At 58.2% G+C, this 19319-nt stretch overlaps 1 protein-coding gene across 4 annotated transcripts in view; it reads right to left on the reverse strand.

The window, feature by feature from the left end:
• Positions 1-19319, reverse strand: part of LOC147094588 (coronin-1C-A-like) — an 84256-nt gene that overhangs the window by 9684 nt on the left and 55253 nt on the right. For all 4 annotated transcript variants that reach the window (XM_085974424.1, XM_085974423.1, XM_085974425.1 and 1 more), the window contains exons 3-6: positions 15335-15457; positions 9525-9654; positions 5669-5850; positions 2353-2472 (exon numbers count right to left, since the gene is read on the reverse strand). In XM_085974424.1, the coding sequence (XP_085830550.1) occupies positions 2353-2472; positions 5669-5850; positions 9525-9654; positions 15335-15457 (555 nt within the window). The remainder of the gene's footprint in view (positions 1-2352; positions 2473-5668; positions 5851-9524; positions 9655-15334; positions 15458-19319) is intronic.

Here is a 19319-nt window from a genome sequence, read left to right on the forward strand (position 1 = left end):
TCCTCAGGTTGTGACATGTTGTTACATATTTGGCCCCAAGGTATGGTCTGTCTCCTTCTCCCAGGACTAATCTCAATTTTGACAGGTCATCCAATTCCTTGAAATCTGGGGTTGTTTGGCTTAGCTTGTTGAATAATATGTTTCTTGATGTGTTGAATTTTTCGCATTTTAGGAGGAAATGCATTTCTGTTTCAACCTCGCCGGCCAGACATTGATCGCATATTCTATTCTCTCTAGGCTGCCAGGATTTCTTGTATCTGCCTTTTTCAATTTCCTGTTGGTGGTCGCTTAGTCTGTACCTGGTGAGGGTCTGTCTCTGTTTTGTGTCTCTGATGGTCGTGAGGTAGTCTGCCAGTTTATATTCTCTTTTTAGGGCCCGGTAACATTCTAATCTGCTTTGGCTTTCGGTTATTTTGTTCCAATGTTCCAGGTAGGTTTCTTTGCATTGTTTAATGATTTGGTTCACTCGGATTGGTGTTTGGACGGCTGTGTTGGTCTGGGGCTGGTCAGGGTCCGGCTGAGTACTTAGTTTCAGTAGCAGCTGACTCAGGGGACTCTTTTCTGGGTTTAACTCTTGGGTCTGAAAGGCTTTGAAATGAAGGGTGTCTGGGGAGCTAGATTTGAGGTGATTTAGGAAGTTTAGTGCTCGTTTTTAGATGTTTATTATCAGTGGGTATCTGCCTAGTTCGGCTCTGCATGCATTTGTTGGCGTTTTTCTTTGGGTGCGAAGGATGCTTCGGCAGAATTCTGCATGTAGGGCTTCTATTGTGTGTTTTTCCCATTTAGTGTAGCTTTGGTGATTTAGCGGGCCCCATACTTCACTACCGTACAGTGCAATGGGCAGGATTATGCTGTCAAATATTTTGAGCCAGATTTTGATTGGGATTTGGATGTTGTAGAATTCTCTTTTTATTGCATATAGGGCTCTTCGGGCTTTTTCTTTTAGTGCATTCACTGCTATGCTGAAGCTCCCTGATGCTGTAATAGTTAGACCAAGGTAGGTGTAGCTCATAGTGTGTCCTATAGTGGTATCACTGAGGGTAAACTGGTATTTGTTTTCCTGACATCTGGGCCTTTTTTGAAAAATCATGATGTTGGTTTTCTTTAGATTTACTGTTAGAGCCCAATTTTGGCAGTATTTGTCGAGTAGGTCTAGTTGTTGCTGTAATCCCTGTTCTGTGGGAGACAGCAGAACCAGGTCGTCCGCATAGAACAGGGATTTCACTTCTCCATCAAGGAGACGGAGACCTGGTGACTCGCTTTGCTCCAGCATGTCTGCTAATTCATTTATGTATATGTTGAACAGGGTCGGGCTCAAATTGCAGCCCTGTCGGACGCCTCTTCTCTGGGTGAAGAAATCGGTGCGTTTGTCTCCAATTTTGACCCCGCATTTGTTTTTCAGATACATTGATTTAATAAGGTCATAGACTTTGCCCCCTATTCCACACTGAAGAAGTTTATAATAGAGCCCTTCGTGCCATATAGAGTCAAAGGCTTTCTTGAAGTCGATGAAACAGGCGAATATTTTCCCATTTTTTGTTTGGTGTATATGTTTTTCAATGAGGGTGTGAAGGGTATAGATATGGTCGGCGGTGCGGTGTTTTGGAAGAAAGCCTATTTGGTTTTTTCTGAGGATATTATGTTTGTTAAGAAAATCAAGTAATCTACTATTTAGAATACTGCAGAATAACTTCCCTAGACAACTGTTGACACAGATGCCGTGGTAGTTATTTGGGTCTGATTTGTTTCCGCTTTTATATATGGGGGAGATTAGTCCTTGGCACCAGATATCGGGATAACAGCCTGAACGTAATATGATGTTGAATAATTTGAGTACCGCACCCTGCATCTCCATATTGCTGAACTTGAGCATTTCATTTTTGATGTTGTCTGGGCCACAGGCTTTCTTTAGGTGGAGAGATTTTGTTTTTGTGGCCAGTTCTTTCCATGTGATTGGGGAGTCTAGAGGGTTTTGGTTGTCTTTAATTGTTGCTTCTAATGTGTGGAGTTTTTCTGTGACCTGATGTTGACTTGGGTTTGTTTCGTTTATTGGGATGTCTTTGTAGAGGTTTTCAAAATGTGTTCTCCAGATGTCGCCATCTTGGATTGGTAATGCTTGCAATTGTGTCTCTGTCTCTGTCTCTCTCTCTCTCTCTGTCTCACACTCTCTGTCTCTCATTCTCTCTCTCTCTGTCGCTGTCTCTGTCTCTCACTCTCAGTCTCACTCTCTGTCTCTCAGTCTCACTCTCCCTCTCTCTCAGTCTCAGTCTTCCTCTCTCTCACTCTCTCTCTCTCTCTCTCTCTCTCTCTCGATCCCCTTGCTCTCCCCCCGTGATCCGCCCCGTGCCTCACCGGGTCCCACAGTGCCACCTGTCGTTTGCTCATCTTCTCGAACCCGGTGGTCAGGATCTTGCCGTCGGAGAGAAAGATCGCCCGGACGGGTCGCGACCCCTCGTGAGCTTTGTCCTTCTCCTGCACAACACAACAAAAAGACAAGACATCGTCAAGACACTCCCACGTGGCCACCGACCGCGCCCGCTTCCCAGCAACCTTCCAATCAAAGGGGCCAAACCTCACCCACAACACAAGGGGGTCAGAGGGAGTGAAGCCACCAGGTTTAGCACCGACACCCCCCGCACCCCAACCACACACACAGCAGGAAAGGCCCAGGGTCTAGCCCCGGCCTGATGGGGAGAGTCGCTGCCCGCGGGGACCCGTACCCCGGGGAGAGTCGGTGCCCGCGGGGACCCGTACCCCGGGGAGAGTCGGTGCCCGTGGGGGACCCGTATCCCGGGGAGAGTCGGAGCCCGCGGGGCACCCGTATTCCGGGGACAGTCGGTGCCCGTGGGGACCCGTACCCCAGGGAGAGTTGACGCCCATGGGGACCCGTACCCCAGGGAGAGTCGGTGCCCGTGGGGACCCGTACCCCGGGGAGAGTCGCCGCCCGTGGGGACCCGTACCCCGGGGAGAGTCGGTGCCCGTGAGGACCCGTACCCCGGGGAGAGTCGGCGCCCGTGAGGACCCGTACCCCGGGGAGAGTCGGTGCCTGTGGGGACCCGTACCCCGGGGAGAGTCGCCGCCCGTGGGGACCCGTACCCCGGGGAGAGTCGGTGCCTGCAGGGACCTGTACCCCGGGGAGAGTCGCCGCCCGTGGGGACCCGTACCCCGGGGAGAGTCGGAGCCCGCGGGGCACCCGTATTCCGGGGACAGTCGGTGCCCGTGGGGACCCGTACCCCAGGGAGAGTTGACGCCCATGGGGACCCGTACCCCAGGGAGAGTCGGTGCCCGTGGGGACCCGTACCCCAGGGAGAGTCGCCGCCCGTGGGGACCCGTACCCTGGGGAGAGTCGGTGCCCGCGGGGACCCGTACACCGGGGAGAGTCACCGCCCGTGGGGACCCGTACACCGGGGAGAGCCACCGCCCACGGGGACCCGTATCCCGGGGAGAGTCAGTGCCCATGGGGACCCGTACACCGGGGAGAGTCACCGCCCGTGGGGACCCGTACACCGGGGAGAGTCACCGCCCGCGGGGACCCGTACCCCGGGGAGAGTCAGTGCCCGTGAGGACCTGTACCCCAGGGAGACTCGGAGCCCGCGGGGACCCGTACCCCAGGGACAGTCGACGCCTGTGGGATCCCGTATCCCGGGGAGAGTCAGTGCCCGTGAGGACCTGTACCCCAGGGAGACTCGGAGCCCACGGGGACCTGTACCCTGGGGAGAGTCGGTGCCCGCGGGGGACCCGTACCCCGGGGGGAGCCAGAGCCCGTGCAAAGTTGAAGCACACGTGATTGGGGGTAAGGTACTGACTTAGATAGAGAACTGGTTGGCAGACAGGAAGCAAAGATTTGGAATAAACGGCTCTTTTTCCGAGTGGCAGGCAGTGACTCGTGGGGTACTGCAGGGATCAGTGCTAGGACCCCAGCTATTCACAATATATATAAATGATCTAGACGAGGGAACTAGATGTAATATCTCCAAGTTTGCAGACGACACAAAGCTGGGTGGGCGTGTGTGCTGTGAGGAGGATGCCGAGAAACTCCAGTATGATTTGGACAGGTTGGGTGATTGGGCAGATGCAGTATAATATGGATAAATGCGAGGTTATCCACTTTGGTGGCAAAAACAGGAAGGCAGATTATTATCTGAACGGCAATAGATTGGGAGAAGGGGAAGTGCAACGAGACCTGGGTGTCCTTGTGCACCAGTCGCTGAAGGTAAGCATGCAGGTGCAGCAGGCGGTTAAGAAGGCAAATGGTATGTTGGCCTTCATAGCGAGAGGGTTCGAGTACAGGAACAAGGATGTCTTGCTGCAGTTGTACAGGGCCTTGGTGAGACCACACCTTGAGTATTGTGTGCAGTTTTGGTCGCCTTATCTGAGGAAGGATGTTCTTGCCATGGAGGGAGTGCAGCGAAGATTGACCAGGCTGATACCTGGGATGGCAGGAATGACGTATGAGGAGAGATTGGGTCGATTGGGCTTATACTCGCTGGAGTTTAGAAGAATGAGAGGGGATCTCATTGAAACTTATAAAATTCTAACAGGACTAGACAGGCTAGATGCAGGAAGGATGTTCCCGATGGCGGGGGAGTCCAGAACCAGGGGTCACAGTCTAAGGATAAGGGGTAAGCCATTTAGGACTGAGATGAGGAGGAATTTCTTCACCCAGAGAGTGGTGAACCTGTGGAATTCTCTACCACTGAAGCCAATTCATTAAATATATTCAAGAAGGAGTTGGATATATTTCTTAAGGTTAAAGGGATCAAGGGGTATGGGGAGAAAGGAGGGACAGGGTACTGAATTTGGATGATCAGCCATGATCTCATTAAATGGCGGAGCAGGCTCGAGGGGCCGAATGGCCTACTCCTGCTCCTATCTTCTATGTTTCTATGACCCGTACCCCGGGGAGAGTTGGTGCCCGCGGGGACCCGTACCCCGGGGAGAGTCGGTGCCCGCGGGGACCCGTACCCCGGGGAGAGTCGGTGCCCGTGGGGACTCGTACGCCGGGGAGAGTCGGTGCCCGCGGGGACCCGTACCCCGGGGAGAGTCTGTGCCCGTGGGGACCCGTACCCCGGGGAGAGTCTGTGCCCGTGGGGACTCGTACCCCGGGGAGAGTCGGTGCCCGCGGGGACCCGTACCCCGGGGAGAGTCTGTGCCCGTGGGGACCCGTACCCCGGGGAGAGTCGGTGCCCGTGAGGACCCATACCCCGGGGAGAGTTGGTGCCCGCAGGGACCCGTACCCCAGGGAGAGTCAGTGCCCGTGAGGACCCGTACCCCGGGGAGAGTCTGTGCCCGTGAGGACCCATACCCCGGGGAGAGTTGGTGCCCGCAGGGACCCGTACCCCAGGGAGAGTCAGTGCCCATGAGGACCCGTACCCCGGGGAGAGTCTGTGCCCGTGCGGACCCTTATCTCAATCCCACGTCCTTCTCCCCACCCAACCTGCTCCCTTGAGATGACCAACGAGGGTTGAGGTCCAAGGCACCTGCTCCTGAAGTACCTGGCGAGCAGCAGAGCCCCAGAGAAAGCCTGAGGCTTTGAACGGAGCCCCGGGAGCCTAGTTTGAGAGGCAGGCCGCACTTTCCATTTGGGGCCTACTGGGCTCAGCTGGGCCTGGGCCTGCACTGGTCTCAGCTGGGCCTGGGCCTGCGCCTGGCTCCCACGGTGACTCACCAAGATGACCGTCTGCTTTCGGGGCTCAATGACCCGGAGCTTCTTATCCTTGCAGGAGGTGAGAAGCTGGCTGCCATTGTGGTTCCAGCAGACACTGTAGATAATGTCCGGGTGAAGGCTGTCGATCACCACTGCCTTCTCCGCCGTGCTCACGTTCCAGATTATGATGACATTGTCGCAGCCTGCGGACCAGAGGTGGGCGGGGGGAGGGAGAGAGCGACACAGAGACAGACGAGAGCGAGAGAGGGAGACAGAGAGAGATACAGACAGGCAGACAGACAGACAAAGAGACAGAAGAGAGAGAGCAAGAGAGGCAGACAGAGAAAGAGAGAGACAGACGAGAGAGAGAGAGACAGACGAGAGAGAGACAGACGAGAGAGAGAGAGACAGACGAGAGAGAGAGAGACAGACGAGAGAGAGAGAGACAGACGAGAGAGAGAGAGAGACAGACGAGAGAGCGAGACAGACGAGAGAGAGCGAGACAGACGAGAGAGAGACACAGACGAGAGAGAGAGACAGACGAGAGAGAGAGAGAGACAGACGAGAGAGAGAGAGACAGACGAGAGAGAGAGAGAGAGACAGACGAGAGAGAGAGAGACAGACGAGAGAGCGAGAGACAGACGAGAGAGAGAGAGACAGACGAGAGAGAGAGAGACAGACGAGAGAGAGAGAGAGACAGCCGAGAGAGAGAGAGAGACAGCCGAGAGAGAGAGAGACAGATGAGAGAGATGGACAGACGAGAGAAAAAGACAGACAGACAGACGAGAGACAGACAGACAAGACACAGACAGATGAGAGGGAGGGAGCGAGAGACGGGGCCGGGGGTGGGAGAGGGTAGAAGATGGGCGGGGTTGAGAAGGAGCGGGGAGATGTGTAACGGAGAGTGGGGTGGGGAGAAGAGAAGGGGAACAAGAGGGGGAAAGATGGAGAGAGTCAATTAATAAAAAGAGATTCACAGAACATCACAGCAGAGGGCGAGACATCGCGGAGATTAACACCAGTCTAATCCCACCCACTTTAATCATCTCCCTCAGCTTGAACCCCCGAACCCCTCGCTCCGACCCCCCGAACCCCTCGCTCCAAACCACTCGCTCCGACCCCCCGAACCCCTCACTCTGTCCCCCGAACCCCTCGCTCCGAACCCCTCGCTCCGACCCCCGAACCCCTCGCTCCAACCCCCGAACCCCTCGCTCCAACCCCCGAACCCCTCACTCTGTCCCCCGAACCCCTCGCTCCAACCCCCCGAACCCCTCGCTCCGAACCCCACGAACCCCTCGCTCCGACCCCCCGAACCCCTCGCTCCGTCCCCCCGAACCCCTCGCTCCGACCGCCGAACCCCTCGCTCCGACCCCCGAACCCCTTGCTCCAACCCCCCGAACCCCTCGCTCCGAACCCCGCGAACCCCTCGCTCCGTCCCCCGAACCCCTCGCTCCGTCCCCCGAACCCCTCGCTCCGTCCCCCGAACCCCTCGCTCCGTCCCCCGAACCCCTCGCTCCGTCCCCCGAACCCCTCGCTCCGTCCCCCCGAACCCCTAGCTCCGTCCCCCCGAACCCCTCGCTCCGTCCCCCCGAACCCCTCGCTCCGACCCCCCGAACCCCTCGCTCCGACCCCCCGAACCCCTCGCTCCGACCCCCGAACCCCTCGCTCCGACCCCCGAACCCCTCGCTCCGACCCCCGAACCCCTCGCTCCGACCCCCCGAACCCCTCGCTCCGACCCCCGAACCCCTCGCTCCGACCCCCCGAACCCCTCGCTCCGTCCCCCCGAACCCCTCGCTCCGACCCCCCGAACCCCTCGCTCCGACCTCCGAACCCCTCGCTCCGACCCCCCGAACCCCTCGCTCCGACCCCCGAACCCCTCGCTCCGACCCCCGAACCCCTCGCTCCGACCCCCGAACCCCTCGCTCCGAACCCCTCGCTCCGAACCCCTCGCTCCGACCCCCCCAACCCCTCGCTCCGACCCCCCGAACCCCTCGCTCCGACCCCCCGAACCCCTCGCTCCAACCCCCCGAACCCCTCACTCCGACCCCGAACCCCTCGCTCCGACCCCCGAACCCCTCGCTCCAACCCCCCGAACCCCTCGCTCCGACCCCCGAACCCCTCGCTCCGACCCCCCGAACCCCTCGCTCCGACCCCCCCGAACCCCTCGCTCCGACCCCCGAACCCCTCGCTCGGAACCCCTCGCTCCGACCCCCGAACCCCTCGCTCCGACCCCCCGAACCCCTCGCTCCGACCCCCCGAACCCCTCGCTCCGACCCCCCGAACCCCTCGCTCCGACCCCCCGACCCCCTCGCTCCGACCCCCGAACCCCTCGCTCCGTCCCCCCCGACCCCCTCGCTCCGACCCCCGAACCCCTCGCTCCGACCCCCCGAACCCCTCGCTCCGACCCCCCGAACCCTTCGCTCCGACTCCCCGAACCCCTCGCTCCGACCCCCGAACCCCTCGCTCCGTCCCCCGAACCCCTCGCTCCGTCCCCCGAACCCCTCGCTCCGTCCCCCGAACCCCTCGCTCCGACCCCCCGAACCCCTCGCTCCGACCCCCCGAACCCCTCGCTCCGACCCCCCGAACCCCTCGCTCCGACCCCCCGAACCCCTCGCTCCAACCCCCGAACCCCTCGCTCCGACCCCCGAACCCCTCGCTCCGACCCCCCGAACCCCTCGCTCCGATCCCCCGAACCCCTCGCTCCGACCCCCGAACCCCTCGCTCCGTCCCCCGAACCCCTCGCTCCGACCCCCGAACCCTTCCCTCCGACCCCCGAACCCCTCGTTCCGACCCCCCGAACCCCTCGCTCCGTCCCCCGAACCCCTCGCTCCGAACCCCTCGCTCCGTCCCCTGAACCCCTCGCTCCGACCCCCCGAACCCCTCGCTCCGACCCCCCGAACCCCTCGCTCCGACCCCCCGAACCCCTCGCTCCGATCCCCGAACCCCTCGCTCCGACCCCCCGAACCCCTCGCTCCAACCCCCCGAACCCCTCGCTCGGTCCCCTGAACCCCTCGCTCCGACCCCCCGAACCCCTCGCTCCGTCCCCCGAACACCTCGCTCCGAACCCCTCGCTCCGAACCCCTCGCTCCGTCCCCCGAACCCCTCGCTCCGACCCCCCGAACCCCTCGCTCCGACCCCCCGAACCCCTCGCTCCGTCCCCTGAACCCCTCGCTCCGTCCCCTGAACCCCTCGCTCCGTCCCCCCGAACCCCTCGCTCCGACCCCCCGAACCCCTCGCTCCGACCCCCCGAACCCCTCGCTCCGTCCCCCCGAACCCCTCGCTCCGACCCCCGAACCCTTCACTCCGACCCCCGAACCCCTCGTTCCGTCCCCCCGAACCCCTCGCTCTGACCCCCCGAACCCCTCGCTCCGACCCCCCGTACCCCTCGCTCCGTCCCCCGAACCCCTCGCTCCGACCCCCCGAACCCCTCGCTCCGACCCCCCGAACCCCTCGCTCCGACCCCCGAACCCCTCGCTCCGACCCCCCGAACCCCTCGCTCCGACCCCCGAACCCCTCGCTCCGACCCCCCGAACCCCTCGCTCGGTCCCCTGAACCCCTCGCTCCGACCCCCCGAACCCCTCGCTCGGTCCCCTGAACCCCTCGCTCCGACCCCCCGTACCCCTCGCTCCGTCCCCCGAACCCCTCGCTCCGACCCCCCGAACCCCTCGCTCCGACCCCCCGAACCCCTCGCTCCGACCCCCCGAACCCCTCGCTCCGACCCCCCGAACCCCTCGCTCCGACCCCCGAACCCCTCGCTCCGACCCCCCGAACCCCTCGCTCCGACCCCCGAACCCCTCGCTCCGACCCCCCGAACCCCTCGCTCCGTCCCCTGAACCCCTCGCTCCGTCCCCTGAACCCATCGATCGGAGTCACTCACCAGCACTCAGCAGGACGTTGGATGCGGTGGGATGCCAGGACAGAATGCCCACCCTCTTCGAGTGCCCCTCCAAGGTGACCAGAGGCTCGGTAATCGGGCGCGTCAGACCGCCTTCTGGAATTTCCCAGATCTATTGGTGGGAGAACATGGTCACAACAATGAGAACCAATCTCACCCCCAACCATCCCTGACATTAACACCCAACCTCCATCACCCTCACCCCCAAACTCCCTCACCCTCACCCCCAACCTCCCTCACCCTCACCCCCAAACTCCCTCACCCTCACCCAATTCACAATTCACACAATTCAAATCGCTTTATTGGCATGATAAGTTACATCTTATGTTGCCAAAGCATCAAAATACATTTATGGTTTACCACATAAACGCAGTTCTATTCATACAGTGTATAAACAGGTATATCCCTGAGTGTATAAATATACATTCGCATTGTTTATATATATTCTTTTCTTAGTTTACTGGTTGGCTCTCTGTTCATGGCAAGCTGTAACATAGCGTGCCGCCAGTGTTATACAGCTTCTCTCCTCTCCCAGTAGGAATGGGAGTTTTTGGTTGTCATTCAGATTTCTGAAATCAGGGCATATTTGTGAGAATTTTTGGTAGAAATTCTCCCTGATGCCCTGAGATTTTCCACAAGCTGTGAGGAAGTGCATCTCTGTCTCCACCACTCCCTGACTGCAGTGAGAGCATATCCTGTCTTCTCTTGGCAGCCTGGTCTGCCTGTGTCTGCCTTTTTCGATCGCTAGGCTATGTTCGCTAAGTCTGTACCTTGTCAAGGTTCTTCTCAGTTTGTTATCCTTTACCATGGTCAGGTAATCAGCTATGTTGTATTGTCTGTTTAGGGCCAAGTAGCAATTGAGTTTGCTTTGGGTTTTTGTTGTTTCTGCCCAATATGTCAGATATTTTTCCTTTTGCTTAGCGACGATTGTGTTGGGTCGAATTCTTTGTGTTACCCTGTCACTGTCCTGGGGCTGGTTATTGTTAGTATTGTTAGTAGTTACTTCACTGAGTCCCAGGACTAGTTGACTGAGGGTATTCTTCTTTATGGTCAGCTCTTGGCATTTCAGGGCGTCGTAGTGATAGCATTGGGGATTGCTCATTTGTAGGTGATTCCAAAATTTGGTGGCTCTTTTTTGGATAGTGATTATTAATGGATATTGGCCTAGTTCCGCCCTGCATGCATTGTTTACTGTTTTCCTTTGAGTCCGGAGGATACTTTTACAGAATTCTGCATGTAGGATCTCAATTGGGTGTTTGTCCCATTTTGCAAATTCTTGTTGAGTTAGCGGTCCCCATACCTCACTGCCATAGAGTGCAATTGGTTCAATTACTGATTTGAAAATTTTGAGCCAAATGCTAATTGGGATTTCTATTTGGATTGATTTTTTGATGGCATAGAAAGCCCTTCTTGCTTTCTCTTTCAGTTCATTCACAGCCAGTTTGAAGTTTCCCGTAGAACTGATTTTTAAGCGCAAGTATGTGTAGTTAGTGGTTTGTTCAATTTTGGTTGTTCCTACTGTGAAATTTATTTTGGGTCCCTGATGTTTGGATCTTTGCTGGAACACAAGGACTTTGGTTTTTTGGGGATTTATTGTCAGGGCCCAAGTCTGGCAGTACGACTCCAGCAGGTCCAGGTTTTGCTGTAGCCCCTCTTTAGTAGGTGACAGCAGAACCAGGTCGTCTGCATAGAGGAGGAATTTAACCTTGGATTCATATAGGGTGAGGCCGGGTGCTGTAGATTGTTCAAGTAGTTTTGCCAATCCATTTATGTAAATATTAAAGAGTGTCGGTGAGATTGGCGAGCCCTGCGTCACCCCCCGCCCCTGTGGGAAGTACCCCCAACCTCCCTCACCCTCACCCCAACCCCCAACCTCTCTCACCCTCACCCCAACCTCCCTCACCCTCACCCCCAACCATCCCTCTCCCTAACCCCAACCTCCATCACCCTCACCTCCAACCTCCATCACCCTAACCCCCAACCTCCCTCACCCTCACCCCAACCATCCCTCACCCTAACCCCCAACCACCCTCACCCTCACCCCCAAACTCCCTCACCCTCACCCCCAACCACCTTCACACTCCCCTCTGACCATCTCGCTCCCTCACCCTCTCCCCTCCAACCATCTCGCACCCTCACCCTCTCCCCTCAACCATCTCACTCCCTCACCCTCACCTCCAGCCATCTCACTCCCTCACCCTCTCCCCTCCAACCATCTCGCTCCCTCACCCTCTCCCCTCAACCATCTCACTCCCTCACCCTCACCTCCAGCCATCTCACTCCCTCACCCTCTCCTCTCCAACCATCTCGCTCCCTCACCCTCACCTCCAACCATCTCACTCCCTCACCCTCTCCCCTCCAACCATCTCGCTCCCTCACCCTCTCCCCTCAACCATCTCACTCCCTCACCCTCACCTCCAGCCATCTCACTCCCTCACCCTCTCCCCTCCAACCATCCCGCTCCCTCACCCTCACCTCCAACCATCTCACTCCCTCACCCTCTCCCCTCCAACCATCTCGCTCCCTCACCCTCACCTCCAACCATCTCACTCACTCACCCTCACCTCCAACCATCTCACTCCCTCACCCTCACCTCCAACCATCTCACTCCCTCACCCTCACCTCCAGCCATCTCACTCCCTCACCCTCTCCACTCCGACCATCTCGCTCCCTCACCCTCACCTCCAACCATCTCACTCCCTCACCCTCTCCTCTCCAACCATCTCACTCCCTCACCCTCACCTCCAACCATCTCACTCCCTCTCCCTCTCCCCTCCAACCATCTCACCCTCTCCCCTCCAACCATCTCACTCCCTCACCCCCACCTCCAACCATCTCACTCCCTCACCCTCCCCTCCAACCATCTCACTCCCTCACCCCCACCTCCAACCATCTCACTCCCTCACCCTCTCCTCTCCAACCATCTCACTCCCTCACCCTCACCTCCAACCATCTCACTCCCTCTCCCTCTCCCCTCCAACCATCTCACCCTCTCCCCTCCAACCATCTCACTCCCTCACCCCCACCTCCAACCATCTCACTCCCTCACCCTCTCCTCTCCAACCATCTCACTCCCTCACCCTCACCTCCAACCATCTCACTCCCTCTCCCTCTCCCCTCCAACCATCTCACCCTCTCCCCTCCAACCATCTCACTCCCTCACCCTCACCTCCAACCATCTCAGTCCCTCACCCTCACCTCCAACTATCTCACTCCCTCACCCTCACCTCCAACCATCTCACTCCCTCACCCTCCCCTCCAACCATCTCACTCCCTCACCCCCACCTCCAACCATCTCACTCCCTCACCCCCACCTCCAACCATCTCGCTCCCTCACCCTCTCCTCTCCAACCATCTCACTCCCTCACCCTCACCTCCAACCATCTCACTCCCTCTCCCTCTCCCCTCCAACCATCTCACCCTCTCCCCTCCAACCATCTCACTCCCTCACCCTCACCTCCAACCATCTCAGTCCCTCACCCTCACCTCCAACTATCTCACTCCCTCACCCTCACCTCCAACCATCTCACTCCCTCACCCTCACCTCCAACCATCTCACTCCCTCACCCTCTCCCCTCCAACCATCTCACTCCCTCACCCTCACCTCCAACCATCTCACTCCCTCACCCTCTCCCCTCCAACCATCTCACTCCCTCACCCTCACCTCCAACCATCTCACTCCCTCACCCTCACCTCCAACCATCTCACTCCCTCACCCTCACCTCCAACCATCTCACTCCCTCACCCTCACCTCCAACCATCTCACTCCCTCACCCTCTCCCCTCCAACCATCTCAGTCCCTCACCCTCACCTCCAACCATCTCAGTCCCTCACCCTCACCTCCAACTATCTCACTCCCTCACCCTCACCTCCAACCATCTCACTCCCTCACCCTCACCTCCAACCATCTCACTCCCTCACCCTCTCCCCTCCAACCATCTCACTCCCTTACCCTCACCTCCAACCATCTCACTCCCTCACCCTCTCCCCTCCAACCATCTCACTCCCTCACCCTCACTTCCAACCATCTCACTCCCTCACCCTCACCTCCAACCATCTCACTCCCTCACCCTCACCTCCAACCATCTCACTCCCTCACCCTCACCTCCAACCATCTCACTCCCTCTCCCCTCCAACCATCTCAGTCCCTCACCCTCACCTCCAACCATCTCTCACCCTAACCCCCAACCTCCCTCACCCTCACCTCCAACCATCCCTGACCCTAACCCCCAACCTCCATCACCCTCACCTCCAACCATCCCTCACCCTCACCCCCAACCTCCATCACCCTCACCTCCAACCATCCCTCACCCTAACCCCCAACCTCCATCACCCTCACCTCCAACCATCTCCCTCCCTCACCCTCTCCCCTCCAACCATCTCCCTCCCTCACTCTCTCCCCTCCAACTATCTCACTCGCTCACCCTCCAAACATCTCGCTCCCTCATCCTCTCCCCTCCAACCATACTTCACCCTCAGCCCCAACCTCCCTCGCCCTTTAAGCTCCAACCTCCTCATTGACAACCAGCCCTCCTCCCTCCCCCTGCCCTTCCCCTGGTGTCCCTGCACCGTGGGGCCTCGGCCCTTCCCCTGGTGTCCCTGCACCGTGGGGCCTCGGCCCTTCCCCTGGTGTCCCTGCACCATGGGGCCTCGGCCCTTCCCCTGGTGTCCCTGCACCGTGGGTCCTCGGCCCTTCCCCTGGTGTCCTGCACCGTGGGGCCTCGGCCCTTCCCCTGGTGTCCCTGCACCGTGGGGCCTCGGCCCTTCCCCTGGTGTCCCTGCACCGTGGGGCCTCGGCCCTTCCCCTGGTGTCCTGTACCGTGGGGCCTCGGCCCTTCCCCTGGTGTCCTGCACCGTGGGGCCTCGGTCCTTCCCCTGGTGTCCCTGCACCGTGGGGCCTCGGCCCTTCCCCTGGTGTCCCTGCACCGTGGGGCCTCGGCCCTTCCCCTGGTGTCCCTGCACCGTGGGTCCTCGGCCCTTCCCCTGGTGTCCTGCACCGTGGGGCCTCGGCCCTTCCCCTGGTGTCCCTGCACCGTGGGGCCTCGGCCCTTCCACTGGTGTCCCTGCACCGTGGGGCCTCGGCCCTCCCCCCGGTGTCCTGCACCGTGGGGCCTCGGCCCTTCCTGAAGTTTTCCCAGATCTAAGTGCAGTGGTGCACATGTGCCTCTAGAGGGGAGTGTTGTCTAGCTCCTGATGCTCGACTCTGGGACAGAACATGGAGCAGACACGGACTAACCTGGAGGAGACCTGTGGCAACATGGGTTGCACCTTGGCCCGGTGGGTCACACTCTCTCCCCCTCTGAGTCAGAAGGTCATGGGTTTCAGCCCCATAATCCCGGCCTGCACTGTCAGAGGGGCTGTACTGAGGGAGTGCTGCACTGTCGGAGGGGCAGTACTCAGGGTGCGCCGCACTGTCGGAGGGGCAGTACTGAGTGAGCGCCGCACTGTCGAAGGGGCAGTACTGAGTGAGCGCCGCACTGTCGGAGGGACAGTACTGGGGGAGTGCTGCACTGTCGGAGGGGCAGTACCGAGGGAGCGCCGCACTGTCGGAGGGGCAGGACTGCGGGAGTATTAACCCTGGGGCATTTGTCTCAGTTTGTGGGATCTTGCCATGTCCGAAATGGCTTTAACACACATTGCGGGATTATCCTGTGCCATCGCCCGCACACAAAATGGCCACCATGTTTGAAAATCGTGGCATGCGCTTCAAAGGATAATTATAGCCGGGGGGGGGGGCGGCGGGGTAACATTCCGGAAACCGGAGAGAGAAGATGCTAGAAAGAAGATCTCACCATGACGGAACAATCCTCCGAGCCACTGGCGATGATATGGTCATTGTGAGGACACCACTCGATGTCAAGAACCACAGCCGTGTGACCACACACCAAGGGTTGGGCCTTCTCGATCCGGCCGCACTAAAACACAGAGAGACACAAAGGCGTTAGATACAGAGTAAAGCTCCCTCTGCACTGTCCCATCAAACACTCCCAGGGCAGGTACAGCACGGGTTAGATACAGAGTAAAGCTCCCTCTACACTGTCCCGTCAAACACTCCCAGGGCAGGTACAGCACGGGGTTAGATACAGAGTAAAGCTCCCTCTACACTGTCCCGTCAAACACTCCCAGGGCAGGTACAGCACGGGTTAGATACAGAGTAAAGCTCCCTCTACACAGTCCCCTTAAACACTCCCGGGGCAGGTACAGCACGGGTTAGATACAGAGTAAAGCTCCCTCTACACTGTCCCATCAAACACTCCAGGGCAGGTACAGCACGGGTTAGATACAGAGTAAAGCTCCCTCTACACTGTCCCATCAAACACTCCCAGGGCAGGTACAGCATGGGGTTAGATACAGAGTAAAGCTCCCTCTACATTGTTCCATCAAACACTCCCAGGGCAGGTACAGCACGGGTTAGATACAGAGTAAAGCTCCCTCTACACTGTCCCATCAAACACTCCCAGGGCAGGTACAGCATGGGGTTAGATACACAGTAAAGCTCCCTCTACATAGTTCCATCAAACACTCCCAGGGCAGGTACAGCATAGGTTAGATACAGAGTAAAGCTCCCTCTACACTGTCCCATCAAACACTCCCAGGGCAGGTACAGCACGGGTTAGATACAGAGTAAAGCTCCCTCTACACTGTCCCATCAAACACTCCCAGGGCAGGTACAGCACGGGTTAGAGACAGAGTAAAGCTCCCTCTACACTGTCCCATCAAACACTCCCAGGGCAGGTACAGCATAGGTTAGATACAGAGTAAAGCTCCCTCCACACTGTCCCATCAAACACTCCCAGGGCAGGTACAGCACGGGTTAGATACAGAGTAAAGCTCCCTCTACACTGTCCCCATCAAACACTCCCAGGGCAGGTACAGCACGGGGTTAGATACAGAGCAAAGCTCCCTCTACACTGTCCCATCAAACACTCCCAGGGCAGGTACAGCACGGGTTAGATACAGAGTAAAGCTCCCTCTACACTGTCCCATCAAACACTCCCAGGGCAGGTACATCACGGGTTAGATACAGAGTAAAGCTCCCTCTACACTGTTCCATCAAACACTCCCAGGGCAGGTACAGCACGGGTTAGATACAGAGTAAAGCTCCCTCTGCACTGTCCCATCAAACACTCCCAGGGCAGGTACAGCACTGGTTAGATACAGAGTAAAGCTCCCTCTACACTGTCCCATCAAACATTCCCAGGGCAGGTACAGCACGGGGTTAGATACAGAGTAAAGCTCCCTCTACACTGTCCCATCAAACACTCCCAGGGCAGGTACAGCACTGGTTAGATACAGAGTAAAGCTCCCTCTACACTGTCCCATCAAACACTCCCAGGGCAGGTACAGCACGGGGTTAGATACAGAGTAAAGCTCCCTCTACACTGTCCCATCAAACACTCCCAGGGCAGGTACAGCACGGGGTTAGATACAGAGTAAAGCTCCCTCTACACTGTCCTGTGGGCCTTTCCTGCTCTGTGAGGGTCTTTGGCTCTGTTGCCCGGGTGCTAACTCGCACCAAGTCCCGTTCACCCATCACCCTCTCTGTTGCTCGTTGACCTACACTGCCTCCCGGCCCGGCAACGCCTTGCTTTAAAATTCTCATCCTCGTCTTTAAATCCCTGCATGGCCCTCGCCCCTCCCCTCCCTATCTCTGTAACCTCCTCCAGCCCCTACCACCCTCCCTATCTCTGTAACCTCCTCCAGCCCCTACAACCCTCCCTATCTCTGTAACCTCCTCCAGCCCTTACAACCCTCCCTATCTCTGTACCCTCCTCCAGCCCCTACAACCCTCCCTATCTCTGTAACCTCCTCCAGCCCCTACAACCCTCCCTGTCTCTGTAACCTCCTCCAGCCCTTACAACCCTCCCTATCTCTGTAACCTCCTCCAGCCCCTACAACCCTCCCTATCTCTGTAACCTCCTCCAGCCCCTACAACCCTCCCTATCTCTGGAACCTCCTCCAGCCCTTACAACCCTCCCTATCTCTGTAACCACCTCCAGCCCCTACAACCCTCCCTATCTCTGTAACCTCCTCCAGCCCCTACAACCCTCCCTATCTCTGGAACCTCCTCCAGCCCCTACAACCCTCCCTATCTCTGTAACCTCCTCCAGCCCCTACAACCCTCCCTATCTCTGTAACCTCCTCCAGCCCCTACAACCCTCCCTATCTCTGTAACCTCCTCCAGCCCCTACAACCCTCCCTATCTCTGTAACCTCCTCCAGCCCCTACAACCCTCCCTATCTCTGTAACCTCCTCCAGCCTCTACAACCCTCCCTATCTCTGTAACCTCCTCCAGCCCCTACAACCCTCCCTATCTCTGTAACCTCCTCCAGCCCCTACCACCCTCCCTATCTATGTAACTTCCTCCAGCCCCGACAACCCTCCCTATCTCTGTAACCTCCTCCAGCCTCTCCAACCCTCCCTATCTCTGTAACCTCCTCCAGCCCCTACAACCCTCCCTATCTCTGTAACCTCCTCCAGCCCCTACTACCCTCCCTATCTCTGTAACATCCTCCAGCCGTTACAACCCTCCCTATCTCTGTAAACTCCTCCAGCCCCTATCACCCTCCCTATCTCTGTAACCTCCTCCAGCCCCTACAACCCTCCCTATCTCTGTAACCTCCTCCAGCCCCCCTCCCTATCTCTGTAACCTCCTCCAGCCCCTACAACCCTCCCTATCTCTGTAACCTCCTCCAGCCCCTACAACCCTCCCTATCTCTGTAGCCTCCTCCAGCCCCTACCACCCTCCCTATCTCTGTAACTTCCTCCAGCCCCGACAACCCTCCCTATCTCGGTAACCTCCTCCAGCCCCTACAACACTCCCTATCTGTGTAACCTCCTCCAGCCCCTACCACCCTACCTATCTCTGTAACTTCCTCCAACCCCTACAACCCTCCCTATCTCGGTAACCTCCTCCAGCCCCTACAACCCTCCCTATCTCTGTAACCTCCTCCAGCCCCTACTCCCCTCCCTATCTCTGTAAACTCTTCCAGCCCCCACAACCCTCCCTATCTCTGTAACCTCCTCCAGCCCCTACAACCCTCCCTATCTCTGTAACCTCCTCCAGCCCCTACCACCCTCCCTGTCTCTGTAACCTCCTCCAGCCCCCACAACCCTCCCTATCTCTGTAACCTCCTCCAGCCCCCACAACTCTCCCTATCTCTGTAACCTCCTCCAGCCCCTATAACCCTCCCTATCTCTGTAACCTCCTCTAGCCCCTACAACCCTCCCTATCTCTGTAGCCTCCTCCAGCCCCTACCACCCTCCCTATCTCTGTAACTTCCTCCAGCCCCTACAACCCTCCCTATCTCGGTAACCTCCTCCAGCCCCTACAACCCTCCCTATCTGTGTAACCTCCTCCAGCCCCTACAACCCTCCCTATCTCAGTAACCTCCTCCAGCCCCTACCACCCTCCCTATCTCTGTAACCTCCTCCAGCCCTTACAACCCTCCCTATCTCTGTAACCTCCTCCAGCCCCTATCACCCTCCCTATCTCTGTAACCTCCTCCAGCCCCTACCACCCTCCCTATCTCTGTAACCTCCTCCAGCCCCTACAACCCTCCCTATCTCTGTAACCTCCTCCAGCCCTTACAACCCTCCCTATCTCTGTAACCTCCTCCAGCCCCTACAACCCTCCCTATCTCTGTAACCTCCTCCAGCCCCTACAACCCTCCCTATCTCTGTAACCTCCTCCAGCCCTTACAACCCTCCCTATCTCTGTAACCTCCTCCAGCCCCTACAACCCTCCCTATCTCTGTAACCTCCTCCAGCCCCTAC

Source organism: Somniosus microcephalus, unplaced genomic scaffold, assembly GCF_052327205.1.
Source record: "Somniosus microcephalus isolate GS21.2 unplaced genomic scaffold, FLI_Smic_1.0 unresolved_chr1, whole genome shotgun sequence".
Classification (NCBI taxonomy): Eukaryota; Metazoa; Chordata; class Chondrichthyes; order Squaliformes; family Somniosidae; genus Somniosus; species Somniosus microcephalus.